We start from the raw sequence: 25,700 nt of genomic DNA, 5'->3' as shown, positions 1-25,700 counted from the left end.
ACCATGGCCATAACGTTGGCAAGTACGGCATTGGGTGATATGCTTTTCACCTCCGCCATACTTCCTATAAATTTCCCACTTTACACGCACATTATACAAAGCATGTGCTTTTTCAAAAAATTTTAAGTTGTTAACCTCATTGCGGTTAAAATGAATTAAATAATTAACAAGGGAAATTCCAGTTCTCTGACTGTTTTCGCCGCGTGATTTATGTTTCATTAGAATTACTTGGGTAGGGGCTATGCCAAGTAATTCTGTTAAAGTAAGTTTGATCTCATCAACGGTTTGATCGTTGGTGAGACCTTTCAAGACAACCTTGAACGGCTCAGCGTTCTTGGTGTCATATGTAAAAAAATTGTACATCTTTTCAGTTAAATACTGAACAAGACGATCACGACCCTTTACTGAGCCGGCTAATAAGCATTCACCTCTACGGCCAATTTGATAGGTAACTTTAACGTCAGAAACAAACGTTGAAAGTTCCTTTTTGAATATATTAAATTCAGAAGAAATAGTTACCACAATAGGTGGAACTTTCTCCTTTTTTAAAAATTTTATATTTTGTATAGTTTCATTATTAATAACTTCCATTTCACCAGCTTCGTGCTCAGGCAAAATATCAAAAGGATTGTCACTACAGACACTCGAAGTGTCAGAAAGAGATGCCTCTCTTTTCCTCCCCGCAGCGATGCGAGGTTTCTTTTTCCGTCCAGCCATTTCAGGTGATACGAAAAAAGTTAAAACAAATGTTAAATTCAAAAGTAGGTAGTCTTGAGAAAGACTGATGGGAAATTACTTTCAGGTAGTCTTTAAAAGACACACTGACAAAACACAAACTTTGAAGCTATAGGCAGTCAAAGACCAGTCCACAAGCAACCGAAAAAACGTCTGATCTGTAGGACAATTCAAGACGCACTGATGGCCTTAAACATTGATTTTGCCTGCAACATGGCGTTCATGAGATCGAACATTGCCTGTTGCAGAAAAGAAAGTTTACCTGCCGTAATAGGCCCCAGGCAGTTGACATTAGAAAAAATATTTTCGGTAGCAATATTAGCTGGGGTAATAGGTGTACAATTATTTTCTAGCGTGTTTTGCTTACCCATATTAGCGGTCATTTTCGAACTACCAACATTTGGCGGTAGAATGTTCGAAGAGTCTCCACAAATGAGGCTTTTTGGTCCATGTTACACAACTTTGAACCATGGCCATAACGTTGGCAAATACGGCATTGGGTGATATGCTTTTCACCTTCACCAAACTTCCTATAAACTTCCCACTTTACACGCACGTTATATAAAGCATGTGCTTCTTCAAAAAAAAAAAAATTAAGTTATTAACCTCACTGCGGTTAAAATGAATTAAATAATTAACAAGGGAAATTCCAGTTCTCTGACTGTTTTCGCCTCGTGATTTTTGTTTCATTAGAATTACTTGGGTAGGGGCTATGCCAAGTAGTTCTGTTAAAGTAAGTTTGATCTCATCAACGGTTTGATCATTGGTGAGACCTTTCAATACGACCTTGAACGGCTTGGCGCTCTTCGTATCATATGTTAAAAAAATTATACATCTTTTCAGTTAAATACTGAATAAGACGATTACGACCCTTTATAGAGTCGGCTAATAAGCGGCATTCGCCTCTACGACCAATTTGATACGTAACTTTAACGTCAGAAACAAACGTTGAAAGTTCCTTTTTGAAAATATTAAATTCAGAAGAAATAGTTACCACAATAGGTGGAACTTTCTCCTTTTTTAAATATTTTATATTTTGTACAGTTTCATTACTAATTACTTCCATTTCACCAGCTTCTTGCTCAGGCAAAATATCAAATGGATTGTCACTACAGACACTCGAAGTGTCAGAAAGAGATGCCTCTCTTTTCCTCCCCGCAGCGATGCGTGGTTTCTTTTTTCGTCCTGCCATTTCAGGTGATACGAAAAAAGTTAAAACAAATGTTAAATACAAAAGTAGGTAGTCTTGAGAAAGACTGATGGAAAATAACTTTCAGGTAGTCTTTAAAAGACACACTGACAAAACACAAACTTTGAAGCTATAGGCAGTCAAAGACCAGCCCACAAGCAACCGAAAACACGTCTGACCTTTAAGACAGTTCAAGACGAGTGGCAGGCCGTTCTTTGATCGTCACGCCGGTATATTTCTTCGTTTGGGCCTGCAACGCGGCGTCGAGAATCAAGCCCGCGAAGAGGTTGTATTCTTCAAGTAACCATTTTCTCGTATAACTTCCAATCGATATTCCGTGTGAGGTCATACGGAATGTCAATTGATCGCGTGTGAGTTGAACCATTAGCAATTGAAATTAAAATAGGAAAATGATCGCTACCGTGGGGATCGGGGATTACCTTCCATGTGCAATCCAACCGTAGCGATGTTGAACATAAAGAAAGATCTAGAGCGCTGGGCTGCGCTGGAAGTTTTGGAAAACGTGTCATTTCTCCGTTGTTAGGAATTGCCATGTCAAAGTCGTCGCAAAGATATAGATCAAAAAGGAGCGATTGTCATTTCAAGATGAGCCAAAGCCACACCATGGGAATTGAAGTCTCCCAAAATTAGCCGTGGCGAGGGGAGGAGTTCTTATAAATCAAAAAGCAGCCGTTGCCCAACCTGTGCTCTGGGGGGAATATATATTGAGGCAATAAAAAGCTCTGTACCTTGTTTTGTCATTTGACATGCGACGACTTCGATACCTGGAATCGAGGGGAGGTTAATACGATATAATGAATAGCACTTCTTAATTCCTAGAAGTACTCCTCCATAAGGGGTGTCTCGATCTATAATAATGTTAAAATCATGAAAGGTAAGATATAAATTTGAAGTGAGCCAAGTTTCACAGAGAGAAAATACGTCGCATTTTAATTTGTTAAGCATTATTTTGAAAGAGTCGAGTTTGGGAATGATACTTCAGCAATTCCACTGTAAAACATTGATTGAACCTCCGACCCTAATCGATGAATTAGCCATCGGAGGATACAATCGTAGCGAGAAGGGGCCATTTTACAGTCATCTGTTTCAAAAATGTTCTAACTGTAGGTAGAAAATCCAACAGAAAAGTTTTAAGAGGATCAGCGATATTGAAGATTTGTAAGATCCAGTCAACGATTTCTGAAAGTTTCAGAAGTCAAGATTCTGACTGTATCTTGGACGAAAAGGGGGAACCATTTGGGATTTTTGATGTTCCCGGAAGTGGTGGATACTCCTTACGAGAATTCAAGCGAGCCAATCCCGGAGGAGTTTGCTTCGGGTTTTCAACAGCACTTTTCGATTTTGATGTATTTGTCATTTCACCTTGGGATATCTTCGTTTCTTTCCTAGGTAGTTTTGGAGAAGATAGTTTTTTTTTCTTTTTCTAGACTCCCCAAGATCGGCCAAAGAAAATCCCTCAGGTGAATCGTCAGAATACAACTCATCAGAAGACAAGATATCATAAGGATTCAAGGAAACTGGGTCAGCAGGGGCGGTCTTTTTGATCATCTCAGCAAACGTACGTTTGGAGCGCTCTCTCAAAGACCGCTTGATCTTCTCCTCACGCAGTTTGTACGCGGAGCACGATGCTTCCATGCAGAGTCTCCTCGCAATAGAGGCACTTTTCAACACCTTTCTCGCAGGCATCATCTGCATGATTCTTCCGCACTTACCGCACCGTACCTAATTGCAGCAGTGGGTGGCCGTATGACCCAACTGCTTACAATTCAGGCAGTTCATGACCCGCGATACAAAAAGGCGAACTGGTAGACGAACCCTGCTCACTTTGATGTGGCTAGGCAAAGCAGATCCGGCGAACGTCACCCGAAACGAGTCAGATGGGGTATACTTTTTGTTCCCCCCCATCGAGTGCAATCTCTTACACTCAAGCATCTTTACAGGCTGAATGCTGGAGTTCTTAAACCGGCCAACCCCAGCACTCAACAAGTCCTCGATTGTCAAACCCGCTTCAGTGACGACACTGTCGATCTCTACAATGCGAGCAGGGATATATACGCGATACTCCCGCGTGAAAAGCTCACTGCAAACAATCGCGTTTGCTTGTGTGAGATCAGACACTGTCACCCACAATTTGTTTAGGCGAACTTTGAAGATCTCAGTTATAGCTTTATACTGCTTTACCAGATCCTCGGGAATTTGTATGCAATTTAAAGGTTTCAATTTGGGCAGGAAAAATACAGTCCAGGGCCCGGACGAATTATCCGGGTATTGGTTGATCCTTGTGGTCTGCTGCTAGGCCGGGGTTTTATATTCTAATAAATTATTTGGGGGTTCATTAGAGGACGAGTTCATCTCCTCTGTCATGGCGCTCACAAAAGTGAGCGCGTGAGCTTTCAGACAAAATGCTTAGGTAGCTCGAATAATAATTATTAACGTAATAATACAAAGAAAAAAAACTTAAAACTACTTAAAATCTACTAAACTTATCTGTACAGTTGCACAGTGGTTCGAATTGTATGGCAAGGGAGGTCATAAATCATTTCTGTGCAATATTGCTTTTGAAAACTTCAGAAATCGACAGAACCAGGTGTGTTTTGACTATAACAACCTTTTTTGGAACTGTCATCATCCAACTTGTTTCAATTTTCTAGTATTTCCATTATCATACATACATAATAGGGAACCAATAGAATATAGGGGAAAGTTTGACCATTGAATTTTAAAATATGGCTGTTTTCAAAAGTTTTGCCTCCTAGAAAAAAGTCCCTATGCAAAATTTAAGCTCAATCAAAGACAATTGATATTGTCTCAGAAACCTCCCGTATTTCAACACCAAATATCAAAATTCGAATATAGACAAATGTTTGAGAACAAATTAGTAAATTTGAGCTGAATGTACCACAACCCTTCTAGGAAACTATGCAAAAAACATAAAATTCAAGCGAGAAAGTAAGCATCTTTAGCCGCTTGTCATCGACGGCAGGCAGCAAATATACGCAAATGGAACCTTTACCAAATCTTTCCTGAGTCCTGAGCCTTTCGTTTGGTGGTAATTTGATGATAGTATCTCGCGCGGAACACATTTAAAAGTTTACATGAATTTTAATATGAAGGGTGCTCTTTGACTTTATTACTACGTTCCCTCTCACGACTAATTTTGAAAACAGTTTAGCACATACCTATCCAAACAATATCGCAATAGAAAAACATACCTGTTTTCTGAAGGTTCATAATAAAAATAAACAGATGAAGCGACTGAATTTGTTCCTAAGCGGATATATACACAACGTATAAAACAGGCTGATTTTGCAAGTGTCAAACACCTTCCCTTATCTCGTGCTCAAAAGTTAACTGTTCATAAAATAGGCCAACAAAAACAGTTTTCTGCATTCTCAGGTACATAACCGATCCATTAAATCGATAATAAGCAGAAAACAAAAAAACTTTTTCTATTTTTGACCTATGGGCGAACCATAATATGGTTCAATCAACGCGACGACACCGACGACAGCAAACAGCAAACTCGAACGGTGCGGAGGGGTGCGCACGGGGTAGAACGCTGGTTGACACCGAACAGCACTTGCACAGGCTGGCAAAAAGCCACTCTACGCAGCGTATTGTTTTATCACAAAGCGCGACGACCTTGGATACGGATTAAATGATGCAAAGACACAGTGGGGCTTATCCCAGTCCGCACAAATGACATGCTGGTGACCTTTAAGAGAAGATTCTTTTTCGTATGAAGAATATGTTCTGTAAATGGTCAGGAATGCTGAAAAAGCGTCGAAAAGGCGGGGCTTAGAGCCTTATACAAACTTTCACAAGTTGGTTTGTTAGAAATATTCTACATTTAAATATTTTCAACTTGGTGATATTTATAGGAGAAACCAGAAACGTTTCTATTTTTCTAAATTGTCACCGTGAATGGTGTTTTTATGAATAAATTCATCAATATTTTCCGTGACAAAGTTCCAAAATAAAATAATTTATTCGTGACCAACTCCCGAACATTGCACTTGTAGTTTTTTATTTCACCGATGAAATAATCAACTGTGTAGGTACATATAAATAATAACATAAAACAAGTTGAAATTGCGATAAATGCCAAGAGCTTTTTTCACATGCAATCCCATTTTCGTTGTGAAAGTGGATCGCCTACCCCTTAAAATTTTCATGCGCCCACAGAAAAATAATGTTTTAGATAGCATTTGTAAAATTTTGAATATATTAGGAACACGAAAAATAAATTTGTTGCTCTTTTTGCGCAAATGTCTGTTCATATGTGAGTCTTGCTATAATCTAGTTACAAAATATATGGGCATTTTAGATGAAAACGTTTAAATCATATTATGGTTCAATTTTATAATATACATTTTTACCGATTTTAGCAATCATCGTCTCCATTTTAGTGAGCCATTGAATTCTTGGTGTTCGTCACCAATTATTCTTGGTGACTTCCGTAAAAAATAAAAAAGATCACATATTCTTATCTAACAACATTTGACATATGTATTTTTCCTTAAAAAATTCACGGTGACTAAATAGTAACATTTGTCCGATGAAGCCCGATGTTTACTTTTACTGATATTTGTTTAAACCAAAAAAGACGACTACCAAAATCACTGTGACAATGTTAATAACTTATAATTTCTTTAAAAGGTCGCATATTCTTTTAAACAAAACTTCTGACAAATATTTTCTTATGAGAGTTACAGTGACTAATTAAGGAAACTATTGCTATGAAAAGTCTCCATGAATTTACCAGAGAAATTTACCCGTACCTCTTAATGACTTAGTGACTATTCTAAGACAAAATGCTACTCGTACTTCAAATTATCACCGTGACTACTCTGTGAGGAGAATACTTTTGTTTCTAAAGAAAAACAAATTTCGTCTGTGACTCTTCAGAGAAAAATAAATATATTGTAGTTCAATTATCACAGAGACAAAAAAAATGAAATTTTGTTTTTAAATCATTGCTTTCGTGTCTTTCGTGAGAAAATTTGCACAGTATTTTTCTAAAAAAGTAATAGTTACTCGATTACAAAAACTGTTTCCATATTATTTTAAAAACATTCAGGTGACAATTGTAACAAAAAAGCACTTTTTCATTTGTGATTCTCGTGCGGATTGGGTTACGGGTGTCACCTCACGGTGAGAACGAAGTGAAAAAATCTCACGTTGAAAAAAGATGCGTGCAAATCAAATGGGACTCACTTTCACCATGTCTATTACGGTTGTCATCTCACCCGAAGTGACTCCCGTAATAAGCCCCAGTACTGCAGCAAGTCTATCGCACGTCCGTTGCTGACAATGCACATAAGACGGTCCCTATATAAAAGAGTGGCCAAAATTACCAAAACGCGAATTTCATATTCAGGATGTTTTAAGCACATGATTTTGTAGTATTTTATCTATATTTTCATAATTTCTGAATGAAATCTTGATACAAAAAACGGTTCATGTTAAAAATGCCTTCAAAGTTACCTATTTCAGAAACGGAGAAAAATAGCTTTTCTGAATATTTTGGAATATATAAAAACCTTCTAAAGCTAACATGATATGTTGACATATGATTGAAAGCTTATTAAATTAGTTTCCTAAAACAGAATGGGTAATGGATTTCAACCCTACAGTCAGTCGCAGGCCACATTGAAAATATGCGTAATTTTCCTAATTTTGACCATCAAAAACTTTAAATGTAAGCACGTGTAAGCACAGCACCTGATAGTGTGTCTGAGAACCCTACTTGTGCCCTTTAAAAATATGTGTTAAAAGTTTGCGGAAAATTTGCGTTTTGTAGCAAAAGATGATTAAAAATTTTCTATTTTTTGCAACTTTTGGGTGATTTATCAACAAAGTTTTCCGTATATTATAGCAATTTGTATATTATAGCAAAACACACTAAAAAAAGTGAAATTATTAGATTAATTGGTTTATTAGAATATACGTTGTTTTTAAGCATATGTTAAAAGTTTGAGTAAAGTATGCGTTTTTATAGAAAAAGGTAATTTAAAATTTTTAATTTTTTATGTATTTTTTTGGAGTTTTATGGAGTTTCATCAACGTATGTCATAGCAATTAGGTTCAAAAATATACTGGCAAACCTTGAAATTAGTATGATCATTCAGTTGTACACACTTAAGTAAGAAAATTTTCATTTTGTTTGAAAAAAAAAAATGGGTAATATTAGCAATAAATTGATTTTCGCGTGAATCGATGTTTTTTTTATCAACCCAAAGTTTTTTTCTGAATTTATTCTGTTAACCCATTCGCAACAACATCGCTAAGAGTTTTAGCGATTATCCATGTGAAGTCATACTAAACCGAATATTGAATATTGAGAATAGGTTATGTTTCCATTCAATTCTACTACAAAACATCGAATACCCTCTAATCGAATACCGTCCGCATTTCAACATTTTTTGACAAAAGTAAAAGTAGCGGAAAAATGTGAGGGTGAACGAAAACGTAAATTAGGGATAAAAAAGTTAAATCAATTACTTCGACAGGGTAACGAAGGTAAAAAAGCGGCTAAAGTACACCTTATTGACGACTTTGTGGTCAATAAGTCTTCGTACGATTTTTCACAACAACAACAAAATCTTCTAAATATGGGTCTCAATTACTCAGTTCCCGCGAAACCGAACATTGAACAATCGATCATTGACATTGAAACAGGTATCGATATTTGCAAACTTTCTTCAACACAAGCTAGTGAAAATACGTCAAATTTTTTCAAGTGTTGCCAAAACGATTCCACGCCATAAAAGTTCACTTGATACAAAGGTCATTAAAGAGTTGCGCGACAAACAAGTTTTCTACTTAAAAGCAGACAAGGGTAATAAAACTGTCATCATGGACAAAACTGACTATGATGAACAGATGACCAAAAAATTGATAACGGTCCATATTTTAAACTACGAACTATTCCACTTGCTGAGATAGTAAAACGAGTTGAGAACACAATTAAAAACTGCAAAAGCACTTTGGGCGATACATTACAACATCTTCGAGTTTCAAATCCAGTTCTTCCAAGAATAAAAGGCCTACCAAAAATCCATAAACCAGGAAACGAAATGAGGGAAATTATTTCAGCTGTAGGGGCTCCAACAGATAAAATAGCAAAGTGGTTAGTAAAAGAATTTCAAGCTATGCCCAGTAAATTCCCAAGTCGATCGGTTAAGAGTACGGAAGCTTTCGTTGAAAATTTGAAATCTTCGGGTAACATTGAAGCGGATGAGATAATGGTCTCGTTTGACGTGACGGCTTTGTTTCTGAGTGATCCAGTGAACGAAACCTTGAATCTTCTTGAGGATTGGTTAATTCCTCAATATACTGATAGCACTTGGAAAAAGAAAGTCGTGAGTCCCATGAAACTAACCCGCCTTTGTATGAAAGAAAATTATTTCACTTTTCGAGGTAAATTTTACAAACAAACAAAAAGAGCTCCAATGGGAAATCCTCTTTCTCCCTTCTTATGTGAGTTATTCATGGCAAACATAGAAAACAAATTAGAAACCAATAACCTTTTACCAATATGGTGGTGGAGATATGTGGATGATATTTTTTGTATTTTGAAAGAGACGGTACTTGAAGCGTTTTTTACATCTCTTAATAATATTCACAGAGATATAAAATTTACGATTGAAAAGGAACAAAACAATAGTCTTCCCTTTCTAGACGTTGTTGTTGTTAGAAAGTCTAAGGACTTAGAAATTGAGATTTTTAGAAAGCCCACGAACACAAAACGGGTAATACCCTCCACTTCTAGTCATTCCTTCCAGCATAAAATGGCATCCTTCCACCACATGACACAAATTTCGTCTGTGACTCTTCAGAGAAAAATAAATATATTGTAGTTCAATTATCACAGAGACAAAAAAAATGAAATTTTGTTTTTAAATCATTGCTTTCGTGTCTTTCGTGAGAAAATTTGCACAATATTTTTCTAAAAAAAGTAATAGTTACTCGATTACAAAAACTGTTTCCATATTATTTTAAAAACATTCAGGTGACAATTGTAACAAAAAAGCACTTTTTCATTTGTGATTCTCGTGCGGATTGGGTTACGGGTGTCACCTCACGGTGAGAACGAAGTGAAAAAATCTCACGTTGAAAAAAGATGCGTGCAAATCAAATGGGACTCACTTTCACCATGTCTATTACGGTTGTCATCTCACCCGAAGTGACTCCCGTAATAAGCCCCAGTACTGCAGCAAGTCTATCGCACGTCCGTTGCTGACAATGCACATAAGACGGTCCCTATATAAAAGAGTGGCCAAAATTACCAAAACGCGAATTTCATATTCAGGATGTTTTAAGCACATGATTTTGTAGTATTTTATCTATATTTTCATAATTTCTGAATGAAATCTTGATACAAAAAACGGTTCATGTTAAAAATGCCTTCAAAGTTACCTATTTCAGAAACGGAGAAAAATAGCTTTTCTGAATATTTTGGAATATATAAAAACCTTCTAAAGCTAACATGATATGTTGACATATGATTGAAAGCTTATTAAATTAGTTTCCTAAAACAGAATGGGTAATGGATTTCAACCCTACAGTCAGTCGCAGGCCACATTGAAAATATGCGTAATTTTCCTAATTTTGACCATCAAAAACTTTAAATGTAAGCACAGCACCTGATAGTGTGTCTGAGAACCCTACTTGTGCCCTTCAAAAATATGTGTTAAAAGTTTGCGGAAGCAAAAGATGATTAAAAATTTTCTATTTTTTGCAACTTTTGGGTGATTTATCAACAAAGTTTTCCGTATATTATAGCAATTTGGTACAAAACACTCTAAAAAAAGTGAAATTATTAGATTAATTGGTTTATTAGAATATACGTTGTTTTTAAGCATATGTTAAAAGTTTGAGTAAAGTATGCGTTTTTATAGAAAAAGGTAATTTAAAATTTTTAATTTTTTATGTATTTTTTTGGAGTTTTATGGAGTTTCATCAACGTATGTCATAGCAATTAGGTTCAAAAATATACTGGCAAACCTTGAAATTAGTATGATCATTCAGTTGTACACACTTAAGTAAGAAAATTTTCATTTTGTTTGAAAAAAAAAATGGGTAATATTAGCAATAGATTGATTTTCGCGTGAATCGATGTTTTTTTTATCAACCCAAAGTTTTTTTCTGAATTTATTCTGTTAACCCATTCGCAACAACATCGCTAAGAGTTTTAGCGATTATCCATGTGAAGTCATACTAAACCGAATATTGAATATTGAGAATAGGTTATGTTTCCATTCAATTCTACTACAAAACATCGAATACCCTCTAATCGGATACCGTCCGCATTTCAACATTTTTTGACAAAAGTAAAAGTAGCGGAAAAATGTGAGGGTGAACGAAAACGTAAATTAGGGATAAAAAAGTTAAATCAATTACTTCGACAGGGTAACGAAGGTAAAAAAGCGGCTAAAGTACACCTTATTGACGACTTTGTGGTCAATAAGTCTTCGTACGATTTTTCACAACAACAACAAAATCTTCTAAATATGGGTCTCAATTACTCAGTTCCCGCGAAACCGAACATTGAACAATCGATCATTGACATTGAAACAGGTATCGATATTTGCAAACTTTCTTCAACACAAGCTAGTGAAAATACGTCAAATTTTTTCAAGTGTTGCCAAAACGATTCCACGCCATAAAAGTTCACTTGATACAAAGGTCATTAAAGAGTTGCGCGACAAACAAGTTTTCTACTTAAAAGCAGACAAGGGTAATAAAACTGTCATCATGGACAAAACTGACTATGATGAACAGATGACCAAAAAATTGATAACGGTCCATATTTTAAACTACGAACTAATCCACTTGCTGAGATAGTAAAACGAGTTGAGAACACAATTAAAAACTGCAAAAGCACTTTGGGCGATACATTACAACATCTTCGAGTTTCAAATCCAGTTCTTCCAAGAATAAAAGGCCTACCAAAAATCCATAAACCAGGAAACGAAATGAGGGAAATTATTTCAGCTGTAGGGGCTCCAACAGATAAAATAGCAAAGTGGTTAGTAAAAGAATTTCAAGCTATGCCCAGTAAATTCCCAAGTCGATCGGTTAAGAGTACGGAAGCTTTCGTTGAAAATTTGAAATCTTCGGGTAACATTGAAGCGGATGAGATAATGGTCTCGTTTGACGTGACGGCTTTGTTTCTGAGTGATCCAGTGAACGAAACCTTGAATCTTCTTGAGGATTGGTTAATTCCTCAATATACTGATAGCACTTGGAAAATGAAAGTCGTGAGTCCCATGAAACTAACCCGCCTTTGTATGAAAGAAAATTATTTCACTTTTCGAGGTAAATTTTACAAACAAACAAAAAGAGCTCCAATGGGAAATCCTCTTTCTCCCTTCTTATGTGAGTTATTCATGGCAAACATAGAAAACAAATTAGAAACCAATAACCTTTTACCAATATGGTGGTGGAGATATGTGGATGATATTTTTTGTATTTTGAAAGAGACGGTACTTGAAGCGTTTTTTACATCTCTTAATAATATTCACAGAGATATAAAATTTACGATTGAAAAGGAACAAAACAATAGTCTTCCCTTTCTAGACGTTGTTGTTGTTAGAAAGTCTAAGGACTTAGAAATTGAGATTTTTAGAAAGCCCACGAACACAAAACGGGTAATACCCTCCACTTCTAGTCATTCCTTCCAGCATAAAATGGCATCCTTCCACCACATGATACATCGGATGGAAATCTTACCCCTCAGTAAAATAGCCAGGAAAAAGGAATTGGAATACATTTTCGAAGTTGCAAAGGTAAACGGTTATAATGAGAGCACCATTCAAGCCATTATAAACAAAAAGAAGCGAATTCAATTTAGAGAATCTTTTACAACACTCACCCCAATTACAGAAGACCGGATATCGTTTACACTAGTAGGAATACCCAACTCAAAACAATATTGGGCTCCACTGAGGATTCAATTGATGGATTAAATAAAGCAGGGGTTTATAAAGTTGCTTGTTGCCACTGCAACATATATATTGGGCAAACCAAAAGAAACCTGGGAATCCGTTTTAAAGAGCATATGGCAGAAGTCACCAAAGCATGCAAAGTTTCCAAAAATGATCCACCACACCTTTTCAAATCAAAAGTGGCTGAACATGTATTTAATAAAGAACATCCACTAACTTCGGATAACATTCACCTGCTTCGCCCCGTTAATAATTTATGGACTTTGGACGTATCTGAAAGTTTAGAAATCTACAAACAACATCCATCCACACTGCTCAATAAAGACGTAGATAATCATTTTTCATGGCTTTTCAAAATACTACCCAAAAAACCCTAGATCCAGTACAGGACAAAAACAACCACAACATATGACTACCTAACTTCAATTTAGGAATTTTCCGTCTACCTACTTCTACCTACACGCATATAAAAAGGGGTTACTCAGTTATGCTCTTTAACAGTCCACATAAGCACTGATGATGGTTGCATGTAGCAGCCGAAATACGTATCTGCGGACGGTATTCGATTAGAGGGTATTCGATTTTTTGTAGTAGAATTAAATGGAAACATAACCTATTCTCAATATTCAATTCCATTCTACTAAGACGCATACTACTCATACTAAACCGAATAAAAAAATGAATCATTATCCCAGAAATGATTTCCAGTGTTTGTTTTATGAAAACACGGCCAGGAAGCACCACACGCAAACTTCTCTCACCGCACACAAATATCACTGCCAGAGTTAAACAAATGGTTCGAGCTTGCATTTGGGCATTCACTCGTCAGTTACAGCCGAAGTAGAAGCTGTGTACCGGATATGTCGGCATACAGCATAAACAAATGGAGGTTCTCATGGTCGAACTCTCCAACATTGCAGTCAGGTTTTTCATTCACAAAATTCCATTGAGTTAACCGTCAATTTCACTACTACTCTCACACGTAAACCTGCAATCTCACACATATTGTTATGCTCTTGAATCATGCGGCTCAAATGTCTTTTATGGCTGACTGATTCTAGTTCATTCCTTTGAGTCGGTCTGATTGCTTGTGTATGTGGAGGAGGAAACAAAGTTTTATGTGTGCTTTACAGTTCTGAAGTTTTATCCAAGTGTTTTACGAAGACCGATTTAGTGAGTTTGTTCATCAAGCACCGTTTGAAAACAGTTTTTTACAAACAAGACCATAGAAAACTGTATCAACATTTGCTGGCTCTACAATCGAGATTTGCTAAATCGTTTCGTCTTCAGTAGTTTCGTTTGGATTGAATAGCTTTACAACTTTGCTGAAGAAACCATATCTCTTGGATGTTCCTATCAAAAGTTAGATTCGTGCGCCATCTCTGCGGACAAATCGCGAACTAACTCTCAAAGCCATTAGAAGCGTTTTACTATTATGTGCATCTTTGCTGAAAACAGTAATCGTTTACCTCGTTCCACTAACGAGTTATTTTCGTTTATTCGAAAACACGAAATATTTGCCTCAGTTTACGTGGTTTTTAGACATGCCCTTGTCAGTACAAAACTTTTCTTATATGTCATAACCATCTGCAATGGAAAACCAACAATTTAGCACAAAAAAATGAATTTTGGCCGCAAATTTCAATTTTCCGACCATTGTGCAATGGTTGAGCTCAGAATGTGAAGAACACTTTGTTTGAATATGTTTCAATGGATGAGTCCGAGCATAGTTAGTAACACCTCTGCAAACCATACTGGTGGTCGTGATGGATTACATAGTTGCATTTTTGGGATTATGTCTTTCTTCTCATCAGGTAATAAGTAGGGTCTTGAGTTGAATCTCCTTTCAGGGCATCAGTGATTGGCCTAATCATATAGCCATATTTACAGTTTTTCTTGATTTAAATTCGAAACTAATTTTATTATATAATACGGGTTCGTTATTATCACAATTTTTTTATGTTATATTACAAATAAATTTAACTAGTTTTTTAATCTGGCAGCTGGCTGGTGGTTCAGGATATGAATACCATTTCAAACACGCAACTCTACCGCATGCAAGAACACGTCGAAGTCTGATACATGCAAGAGTTTTGAAGAAAGAGCCATTGGTGAGAGAAACTGATTGAAAATACCTGACATCATTAAATTTTATTGTTTTAGGTTCACTCCGCTATTCAACAAATTGGTTTTATGCGTGTCAAAAGAGGATTGCGTCCGGCAATTCCTGCACTGTACATCCCTGTTAAGCTGGATCCAAATGTTGGAAGAGCACCTACTGATCCATATTTTCCACTCCAATGGTATTTGAAAAACACAGGTCAAAATGGTGGAAAGGCACGATTAGATTTGAATGTACAGGCGGCATGGGATCAAGGAATAACGGGAAAAAACGTAACCACAGCGATAATGGATGATGGTATGAAATTGAAAAAAGCGATAATCCATGCTTAAGACTTTAACCTTTTTTAGAGATTCTAACGAAATGAAAAACTCTAACAAACTTTTTATTTTTTCGCACATGCATAATGCAATTTGTAAGAACTAATTTCGCTTAGAATTGTTTGTTATCTTAATCACATTAGCTCAACTTTATCACACATGCATACATTATTACACTAGTTAAAGGAATAATAGCTAGTGAAAAGTTGTCTTTTCTGTGAGTTTATATTTAAACTAATCGATACCCAGCCCGCGTTGCTGCGCCTCTTAGTTTATAATGACAATTCTGTATCTTATAAATGTACTTTGGAACTGTGTATGTTTCATTTACAGTCATGGAGAAAATAACAAATACACTTGCGATTTTGGGTATTTTCCATATTTGCGCACTATTTTAAGTTGTTATATGATGTTATGTTACGTCATTACGATCTGCAGAAACTCTCTTTCAAGGAGGAACGGAGAAATAACTGGATTTTTTCTGCGTCGGTGATTTCGAAAGTTTTGCGTGAGTTAGTGTTTTTAGGGTGGCGAAAAAAATAAATACACTATTGAAATATATATACAAATCGTGGAACGAATAATCTTTATTTCTCTACATATCTTTGGCAAAGGGACCTTTACATTACAAAACTCACTTTCAATATTTCGTGGCCTTTCCTTTGTTTTGTAAAACCATATTTATTCTTCGTGGTATATTTACCACCAAGTTTTCACGAGTAGAAGATGGGCTAGCATTTCACGTTGCATTTACCACGTTCCATAAGTCTGTTTCATTCTTTAGCGCCACGAAATATTGAATGTGAGTTTTGTAACGTAAAAGGTCCCTTTGCTAACAATATGTAGATAAATAAAGCGTATTCGGAACGTTTTGTAAATATATTTCAATAGTGTATTTATTTTTTTCGCCACCTTAAAAACACTAACTCACTCAAAAAACTTTCGAAATCACCGACACAGAAAAAATCCAGTTATTTCTCCGTTCCTCTTTGAAAGAGAGTGTCTGCAGATCGTAATGACGTAACATAACATCATATAACAACTAAAATCAGTGCCCAAATATGGAAAACTAACCAAAACTGCAAGCGTATTTATTATTTTCTCCATGACTGTATAAAGCTGTATGTTTCCTACTCAAAACCAGGTTTCATGTTTCTAGAATGTTCCTAGTTTTATCAAAACACTACTTTCGGGAATTCTAGATTATTTGTTTTGGCCAAGGATAGATTAAGCATTATCTTAATCTCGAATCAATCAACACGTGAAAAAGAAACTACCTCAGTTTGTTAATGTTGGGTGGTAATCAAATATATTTAATATTATAAAATACACTTTTTCAGTAATAAAAAATGATGAGGCCTATATTTCATAATTAGCTGAATCAATAGTATCAGTAAAAGTCGCATTTAATTTAGGTTTTATGAGGTATGTATCTCTTAATATTGTGTGCAAAGCCGCGACCACAAATTTAACGTAAAACTGCATTAAGCTGTTTGCTACATGGCTTGCATTATTACTTTCGAGAACAATCGCAAGGGATAAGGTCGAAGCAAACTTCTCCTTTTCAATAATTCTTTGAACGATACTCGATAAGGTTACGATGGAATATCTGGTATCAATATAGAATGGATCATCTTGCATCAATATAACCTTCACTAATCATTTTTAGTTGTTTTCCAAAAACAGGAAATCACCATCATGGCATTTGGGGTCGATTTCCGGTCTCTGGGTATCATTAAGGTTTCAAAAGCAACCATATTGGGTGATATTCGGTAATTTTCGGAAAACTGATATTGCCATCTTGGATTTTAACCCTTTAACGGGCCGAAGCTAAAAAAAATGTCATTAAATTTTATTGTTTATTTCTGATCACTGATCATAGCTCGTAATTATGAAGCAGAAAAAAACGAAAGTTGTTGATGGCAATATAGTTGCCACTGCCTTATAAAGGGTTAAAATGACTTGGATTTGATTTCCGATCTCTGGGTATCGTAGCGATTCCGGAATGATTTTTTTGGCTGTTTTCCAGCAACTCTACGTTGCAATTTCAGATTTTAAGTTGCTACTTCGGATAAAAAAAATTCGTCAGGGGTCAATTTTTGACCTATCATTCCGATTACGAAAATACCCATTTTGGGTGGTATTTGGCGATATCTAGAAACTGAAAGCCATCATCTCAGATTTCAAAACAGCGTCTTGAAATGATTTCAGCTCTTTTGGCATTATTTCGATTCCAGAAATACCTACAGTGGGTGTTGTTCGGTTATTATAAGTTGTGGAAACCGGAAGTCATCATCATCATAAATAACGCTTGCACAGCAGTGTGTGTAGTTAGGGATGAGCAATAGAATAAGTCGGCAGTGGAATGTGATACGCTTATAGATTGTGGAACAGTACTTACCTACTATATATTCAATATCGTAATCGTATCCTTCTAGATCCATACGCATTCTGGTTAACTTAGATGTAGGATTTTTTATATTGAACAGATAGACAAGCGGTCTATGATCTGTTCGTACGGTGAAGCGTCTACCATATAGGCATGACTCAAAGTAATTTATCGCCCAATGTATGGCTGTTAATTCCTTGAGTATTACTGGCTTATTTTTCTCAGCCGGGGTAAAAGTTTTACTCGCGAAAGCTATATGTCGATTACCTTCTGTTGTAATCTGCGACAGGACTGCTCCGCATCCAATGTCGGATGCGTCTGTCGTCAGGATAAATTTGTTCGTAAAGTCCGGGTATTGTAGTAATTTCGGTGACATTAATTGATGTCTAAGGAAGTCGAATGCCTGTTGGCAGAGAGGTTGGTTTAGCGGATAGGCGGTATTTGCGAAGTTTTCTACAAATTTAGGATAATAGTTGTAGAATGCAACGAATCGTCGAACATCGTCTGCATTTTTGGATATTGGATACTTTTTAATTAAAAATTTTGAGTCATCAGGTAATATCCCCTTGTCAGTTATTTTATGACCGAGATATGTGACTTCGGTCCTAAGGAACTTGCATTTTGCAATATTTAAATTGAGATTATATTGTCTTAAACGTACAAATATTTTTTCTAAGTTTTCCAAATGATGTCTCAATAAACATCCAATGACAACTATGTCGTTGATGTAAATAAACGCGTGTTCTGGTGTTAGACCAGCCATAGCGATTGCCATCATTCTTTGAAAGCTGTTCGGGCTAATATTCAGTCCGAATGGCAGCCTTGTAAAGTGGTAGTGACCAGAGTTTGTCGAGAAAGCTGTAAATTTCCTAGAATCCTGTTCTAATGGGATTTGGTGTAATCCTGACCAGTGCTAATAAAAGTCATTTTCCCCAACAAAATTCTTCGAAAATTACAGCCAATCATTTTCATTTTTCACTTCCAATGATCGCAGCATTCTTTCAGATACACTAGATTTTCGTCCTAGTAACGTGCTGTTATACTCAGATGAAATAGATCGCGCGCATCGTTCACGGTTACGGAATAAAATTTGACGACAAATCCAACCAAATGATCTTCACTTCAAAGCGAAAAAGAAAAACAAACAGTCCACTCAACCAAAATGAACCTCACCGAAACACTTTTTCACTGACACTGACCGATGCCTTGACAATCTTCGTTAACTGATAAACTGATTTTGTTGTCTTGCTTCCATCGCATGAAATATAATGAGGTGTTTTGACAGTTCACTTCCATGCAAAAAGCGGGAAGGGAGAACTCTGAAAGGATTGTAAAAACCTAAATCAATCCACCTAGCGGTCAGACTCAGCCTTTCTCATTCAAACTTATTATTTATAAAAATAGATTTACATGAATGCTTGAATAAAGGTATATTCACTCTTTGGGTTCTAAAATATTGATGTTGTAATTGAAGTATACAATATGAAAATTGACGTAATGTTAGTGCTTAAGAAATAGCGAAATAAAAGAAATGACTCTCAATTTCGAACAATTTAATCACGAGCGAAACGTTCAGATAGTACGATACCACATTTAAATTATGTTAAAGCCACATATATCGATCGAAGCAGGTATAGTTTTGAATAGTCTTTGAATTTCTTTTCTTTCCAAAACTTTTGAACAGCATATCAAATTGTTATGAAGTTGTTATTTGTAAGTTTGAGAAATGACTCGTTTGTATGACACTAGTTATGTTCAAATAAGTCGTGCAATACTTGAGATAATAGACTTTCGTTGTTTTACAAATTAAAACATAACGGTTGCTTAAGTTTGATTACACTCAAATGAGAAGGTAACGTATAGGGCAGCCAAACTTTGAAACCACGTGTTCAATCATAATTCATCAGTTAACCATTAACTAGAGAGAGCTTCGTAGCCGCAAGGTTACAGCGTCCGCTTTGATAAGCGAGTGGTCGTGGGTTCGAATCTTAGTAGAATCAGGCCATTTGGTTGTCAAAGGACTTTAACATGGGTTCATTCTCAGGCTCTCTACTACATACCCTTCCTTCAAGCTGAATTCTATAGTACCCTTGCTGACTTTCATCCTAACAAAAAAAAAAAAAGTCCCTCTTATAATAAAACTGTTCTGAGTAACGTATAATAGTTCTCTTCAGGGAATTGTAATTATGACGCGGTCGTGGCTGGAGGAACGAGGTTTCGATACGACTCCTTCCTCTTGACAAAAATATAAGTCCTACTTTTATTAAACCTGACCAGAGGTGAAGCATTGAGTGAGTGCCTCTTCAGGGAATTGTGATTGTGACGCGGTGTTGGTAGGAGGAACGAGGTTCGATAAGACTCCTTCCTCTTGACAAAATAAGTCCTTCTTATAATAAAACTGATTTCAGAAATATTTATCCTCTACAGGGAATTGTAATTGGCGATTTTGGCACGAGGAACGAGGTTTCGATAAGACTCCTTCCTCTTGACATAATAAGTCCCTCTTAAAATAAACCTGGCCACAGAGGATCGTTAGGTGTAGCCTCAGTTCAGGCAATTGTAATTTGGCGATATCGGTAGGATAGAAAAAAAGGTTGGTATAGTAGAGCAGTAAGCTTGAAATGTAAGGGTAAACTCTCACACACAAGCACGGATATAAATAAAAAAAAGCGTATCATTCACTTCAATAGTGATACTGCCAATAATATAAAGTGCGGAGTACAGAAAACACCTGGGCAATATCACAATAGATCAAAATGTCTCTGGTCGCAGTGATGAGTCCACACAGAGAAAAAAAAACCCTTAACAAGTCCGTTCATCTGATATCAATATTGCTCAAATCGGTTGTGTAGTTTCAAAGATAATGAAGTTTCGTGATTTTCACATTTCGATACATTACAGACGAAGTTACAGTCCGATTACAGCAAAATTCAATAGGGTGTTATGAGGCAGCTAGACCTTTCATTTGATACTAATTCTGTGGAAATCGGGTCAGCCATCTCTGAGAAAAGTGAGTGAGTCCAAGTAGTCTTCGAAATATGTTTCTTTTCATAGCTGGATTTCACATTTTTAAACATTACAGGCATAGTAATAATCCGATTGCAAAATAAATCAATAGGGTCTTATGGGGCAACTAGACCTTCCATTTTACCATTGATTTTGTGAAAATCGGTCCAGCCATCTCTGAGAAACATGAGTGAGATTAAACAGTCTCCAGAACACGTTTCTTTCCATAACTTCTGAACCACATGTTCAATCTCCATAAAATGCAAAAGTTAAGGGTTGTTTAGGAAGCCCGTTCATTTGAAACTAATTTTGTACAAATCGGTTGTATAGTTTCTGAGATATTGATGTTTCGTGATTTTTACATTTTGATACATAACCTCTAAACTAGAAATCAGATTACAATAAAATTCAATAGGGTCTTATGACACATTCCAGCGTAACGCGACACCATGAGGAACCGACTTTGGTGTACATTTCAGGCTGGATATTCAAAATTAGCTTAAAGAGCATATGATTAAACAGGTCGTAAATAATGCCAACTAAATGTACTTCCTTATGACTGGTTGGTTTAGCAATTTAGATAGTTGTATCATCTACTGCAGCCCGATACATTTCGTAACGCGACACCATCGCTGAATTTCGCTTTTTCAAGTATTGTTGCTTTTATACTCAATAGGACAGCGCAAAAGCGCAATGGAAATAGGAATGTAACTTTAAGCCAAATCTACCGAATATGCTTTTAAATAGTGAGTATCTTATTTTTGATGTGTTTTTTGTAAATAACATGGTTGAATAAAGCAGTATTTTTGCCAAAAAGCAAAGAAAACTAGACACACCTAGCAATTGAATCAATTGCAAAAGAAACAACATATGTCTATTAGAGGTTAAAATAGTCAAATACACTATGTTTCACTATCTTTGAAATTTTAATATTTTCTTGTTTCCTCAATTTATTTTAATTTTCAAGAACAAAGATATTTTTACATTTATAATGTTATCTGAAAACCATTCTAGTATTTTTCCATGGATTTTTTATTGGCATTGAATATGTAATGATCTAATTCCAGTGAAAAGCAAACTCGTCACTTCTAGGTGGATATAATTTGATGCAGATGACTTTTTTTTTTTCTTCACATAACATTTATTTGACACGGCACAAATACAATTTAATGTTTAACGGCGCCAATTATATCTGATGACTTAAAAACTAAAGCAAATTTTTTATCCTCGCTGCCGACTACGAGCTGAAATTAAGTCTAACTTAAAACTAGCATGGAATTTCCAATCTGTGTTTCGTTGTTCAATGGTCGTCTGATAATCGTCGAATGGCATGTATGGATTCGTACTGCTGAGCCACGATGTCGTGAGTTGGGACAGAGGCTCGTAGTCCTTGGGTCCTGGTTCTATTGTGCGGGGTCTGGTTGCTGGTTTTGTGCTTAAGGTTCAAACGTGTTCTTGTCGTTTTGTTGGGTGTAGACGGAGGGGAACAGGACTAGACTGGGGCATGGATGGATTTCAGGAAAACGTATATAAGGGTCATGTAGGGTAGGTCACGGCTCGCCAAGACATCACGAACAGGAACAGCTGGCCGTCTACCTCCGGCCTGAAGGGAAGCTACAAGTTTAGACCTGGCGTCACGGTGAACAGGGCATGACCAAACAACGTGCTCTATGTCGTGATAACCTCCACCACAGGCACAGATACCGCTTTCTTCGAGCCCAATACGACGGAGATGCGCGTCAAATCTATAGTGGTTGGACATAAGCCGAGACATCACGCAAATGAAATCTCGACCTACATCCAACCCCTTGAACCACGGGTTCGTCGATACCTTGGGAATTATGGAATGTAACCACCTTCCCAGTTCCCCTTTAGTCCATGAATTTTGCCAACTGATGATCGTATTCTGACGTACAAATGCGAAAAATTCATTGTAAGCAATTGGTCTTTCATAAATATCGCCGTTTATTGCACCCACCTTAGCCAAAGAGTCCGCTTTCTCATTGCCCGGTATCGAGCAGTGAGAAGGGACCCACGCTAAGGTAATCTGAAACGATTTTTCGGATAAAGCACTCAGATGTTCCCGTATTTTCCCCAGGAAATACGGAGAGTGCTTAACATCTTTCATCGATCGGAGAGCCTCGATAGAACTGAGACTGTCCGTAAAGATGAAATAATGGTCCGTGGGCATTTTTTCGATAATTTCTAGGGTGTACTGAATTGCAGCTCATTCTGCGACGTAAACAGAAGCAGGATTATCGAGCTTATAGGAGACGGCTAAATGATTATTGAAGATACCGAAGCCAGTGGACCCATCCAGAAGTGATCCGTCAGTGTAGAACATATTGTCGCAGTTGATGTTTCGATATTTATTGGAAAAAATTTTGGGGATCTGCTGCACGCGTAAATGATCCGGGATTCCATGAGTTTCTTCTATCATGGATGTATCGAAAAACACAGTAGAATCAGAAGTATTTGATAAGTCGACACGATTTGGAATATTCGAAGAAGGGTTAATATTTTGGGACATGTGATGGAAATACAATGTCATAAAACGGGTTTGAGAATTGAGTTCGATTAACCTTTCAAAATTATCAATCACAGGACGGTTCAAGACCTCACATTTAATAAGAATACGAGAAGAGAGGCTCCAAAAGCGGGTTTTCAATGGTAGAACTCCAGCTAAGACCTCCAGACTCATCGTATGGGTGGACTGCATGCATCCTAAAGCGATACGCAAACAACGATATTGTATTCGCTCCAGTTTGATCAAATGTGTGTTTGCTGCGAAGCGGAAGCAGAAACACCCGTATTCAATTACAGACAATATCGTTGTTTGGTAAAGCCTTATTAGGTCTCCTGGGTGGGCTCCCCACCATTGTCCGGTTATTGTACGAAGAAAATTCACTCTTTGTTGACATTTTTTCATCAGATACCTCACGTGACAACCCCAGGTGCCTTTAGAGTCGAACCAGACACCAAGATATTTGTGTACCAAAACCTGAGAAATCGTTTTACCCATTAACTGTGTTTGAAGCTGAGCAGGTTCATGCTTCCTAGAAAAAACTACAATCTCAGTCTTCTCCGGAGAGAATTCGATACCTAGCTGTAAAGCCCAAGCAGACAAATTGTCCAAGGTATCTTGCAATGGTCCTTGCAAATCGGCAGCTTTGGCTCCTGTAACAGAGATTACACTGTCGTCTGCAAGTTGTCTTATCGTGCATGAATTTGCCAGACATTCGTCGATGTCATTTACATAGAAGTTGTAAAGAAGGGGGCTTAAACATGAGCCCTGGGGAAGTCCCATGTAGCTAATGCGAAAAGTTGCCAAATCGCCATGCGTAAAATGCATGTGCTTTTCGGACAACAAATTGTGCAAAAAATTGTTCAAAATTGGAGAAAATCCTTGTCGGTGAAGTTTACCCGAAAGAATGTCAATAGAAACGGAATCAAAAGCCCCCTTAATGTCCAAGAACGCAGACGCCATTTGTTCTTTGCGAGCATACGCCAACTGAATATCTGTTGAAAGCAACGCAAGACAATCATTCGTCCCTTTGGCACGGCGGAAGCCAAATTGAGTATCTGATAGTAGACCATTTGATTCGACCCAATGGTCTAAACGACGGAGTATCATTTTCTCCATCAATTTCCGGATACAGGATAGCATTGCAATCGGCCTATAAGAGTTGTGATCAGAAGCTGGTTTCCCTGGTTTTTGGATGGCGATCACCTTCACTTGCCTCCAATCCTGCGGTACAATGTTTTGCTCCAGGAACTTATTGAACAAGTTCAACAAGCGCCTCTTGGCATTGCCGGGTAGATTCTTCAACAAGTTGAATTTGATTCTATCTAACCCAGGCGCGTTATTGTTACAGGACAGGAGGGCAACTGAAAATTCTGCCATCGTAAAAGGTGATTCTATCGCGTCGTGGCCCGGAGACGCATCGCGAACAATGTTTTGCTTAGGACCAGAGTCCGGACATACTTTCCTGGCAAAATCAAATATCCACCGACTTGAAGACTCCTCGCTTTCGTTGACCGTTACGCGATTCCGCATTCTTCGGGCTGTGTTCCAAAGAGTGCTCATCGATGTCTCCCTCGACGTCTCGTTCACGAACCGACGCCAATATCCGCGTTTCTTTGCTTTAGCCAGGCTTTTAAGCTTGGTATTAAGCTCCGAATACCGTATATAGTCGTCGGGTATACCTCCCTTCTGGTAGGCCAAAAACGCGTCGGATCTTTGCGTGTAGACATCGGAGCACTCTTGGTCCCACCACGGAGTGGGAGGCCGTTCTTTGATCGTTACGCCGGGATATTTCTTCGTTTGGGCTTGCAACGCGGCGTCGAGAATCAAGCCCGCGAGGAGGTTGTATTCTTCAAGTGGTGGATGATGTTGAATCGACTCGACCGCTTTTGAAATCATTTCCTCGTATAACTTCCAATCGACATTCCGTGTGAGGTCATACGGAATGTCAGTTGGTCGCATGCGAGTTGACCCGTTTGTAATTGAAATAAGAATTGGCAGATGGTCGCTACCGTGAGGATCGAGGATTACCTTCCATGTGCAATCCAACCGTAGCGACGTCGAACATAAGGATAGATCCAAAGCGCTTGGGCGCGCTGGAGGTTTCGGGATACGTGTCATTTCACCGTTGTTTAAAATAGTCATGTCGAAGTAATCGCAAAGGTTATAGATTAAAGAGGAGCGGTTATCATTGTAAGGGGAACCCCAAGCCACGCCATGTGAGTTAAAGTCTCCCAAAATCAAACGTGGCGAGGGAAGAAGTTCTATTAAATCAAAGAGCAGCCGTTGCCCAACCTGTGCTCTGGGAGGAATATATATTGAGGCAATACAAAGCTCTTTACCTTGTATTGTCATTTGACATGCGACAACTTCGATGCCTGGAATCGAGGGGAGGTTAATACGATAGAAAGAATAGCACTTTTTAATCCCTAAAAGTACTCC

At 37.3% G+C, this 25,700-nt stretch overlaps 1 protein-coding gene across 1 annotated transcript in view; it reads left to right on the top strand.

The window, feature by feature from the left end:
- The first annotated feature begins 9,099 nt into the window (after nucleotides 1–9,099).
- The window catches only part of LOC129717124 (neuroendocrine convertase 2), a 187,478-nt gene continuing 170,877 nt past the window's right edge, over nucleotides 9,100–25,700 (top strand). Inside the window, exons 1-3 of the mRNA XM_055666969.1 lie at nucleotides 9,100–9,309; nucleotides 14,901–15,008; nucleotides 15,061–15,316. Of these exons, the coding sequence (XP_055522944.1) occupies nucleotides 9,100–9,309; nucleotides 14,901–15,008; nucleotides 15,061–15,316 (574 nt within the window). The remainder of the gene's footprint in view (nucleotides 9,310–14,900; nucleotides 15,009–15,060; nucleotides 15,317–25,700) is intronic.

The sequence above is a fragment of the Wyeomyia smithii genome, chromosome 1, assembly GCF_029784165.1.
Source record: "Wyeomyia smithii strain HCP4-BCI-WySm-NY-G18 chromosome 1, ASM2978416v1, whole genome shotgun sequence".
Taxonomy (NCBI): domain Eukaryota; kingdom Metazoa; phylum Arthropoda; class Insecta; order Diptera; family Culicidae; genus Wyeomyia; species Wyeomyia smithii.
This window is presented reverse-complemented; position numbering and strand designations above follow the sequence as displayed.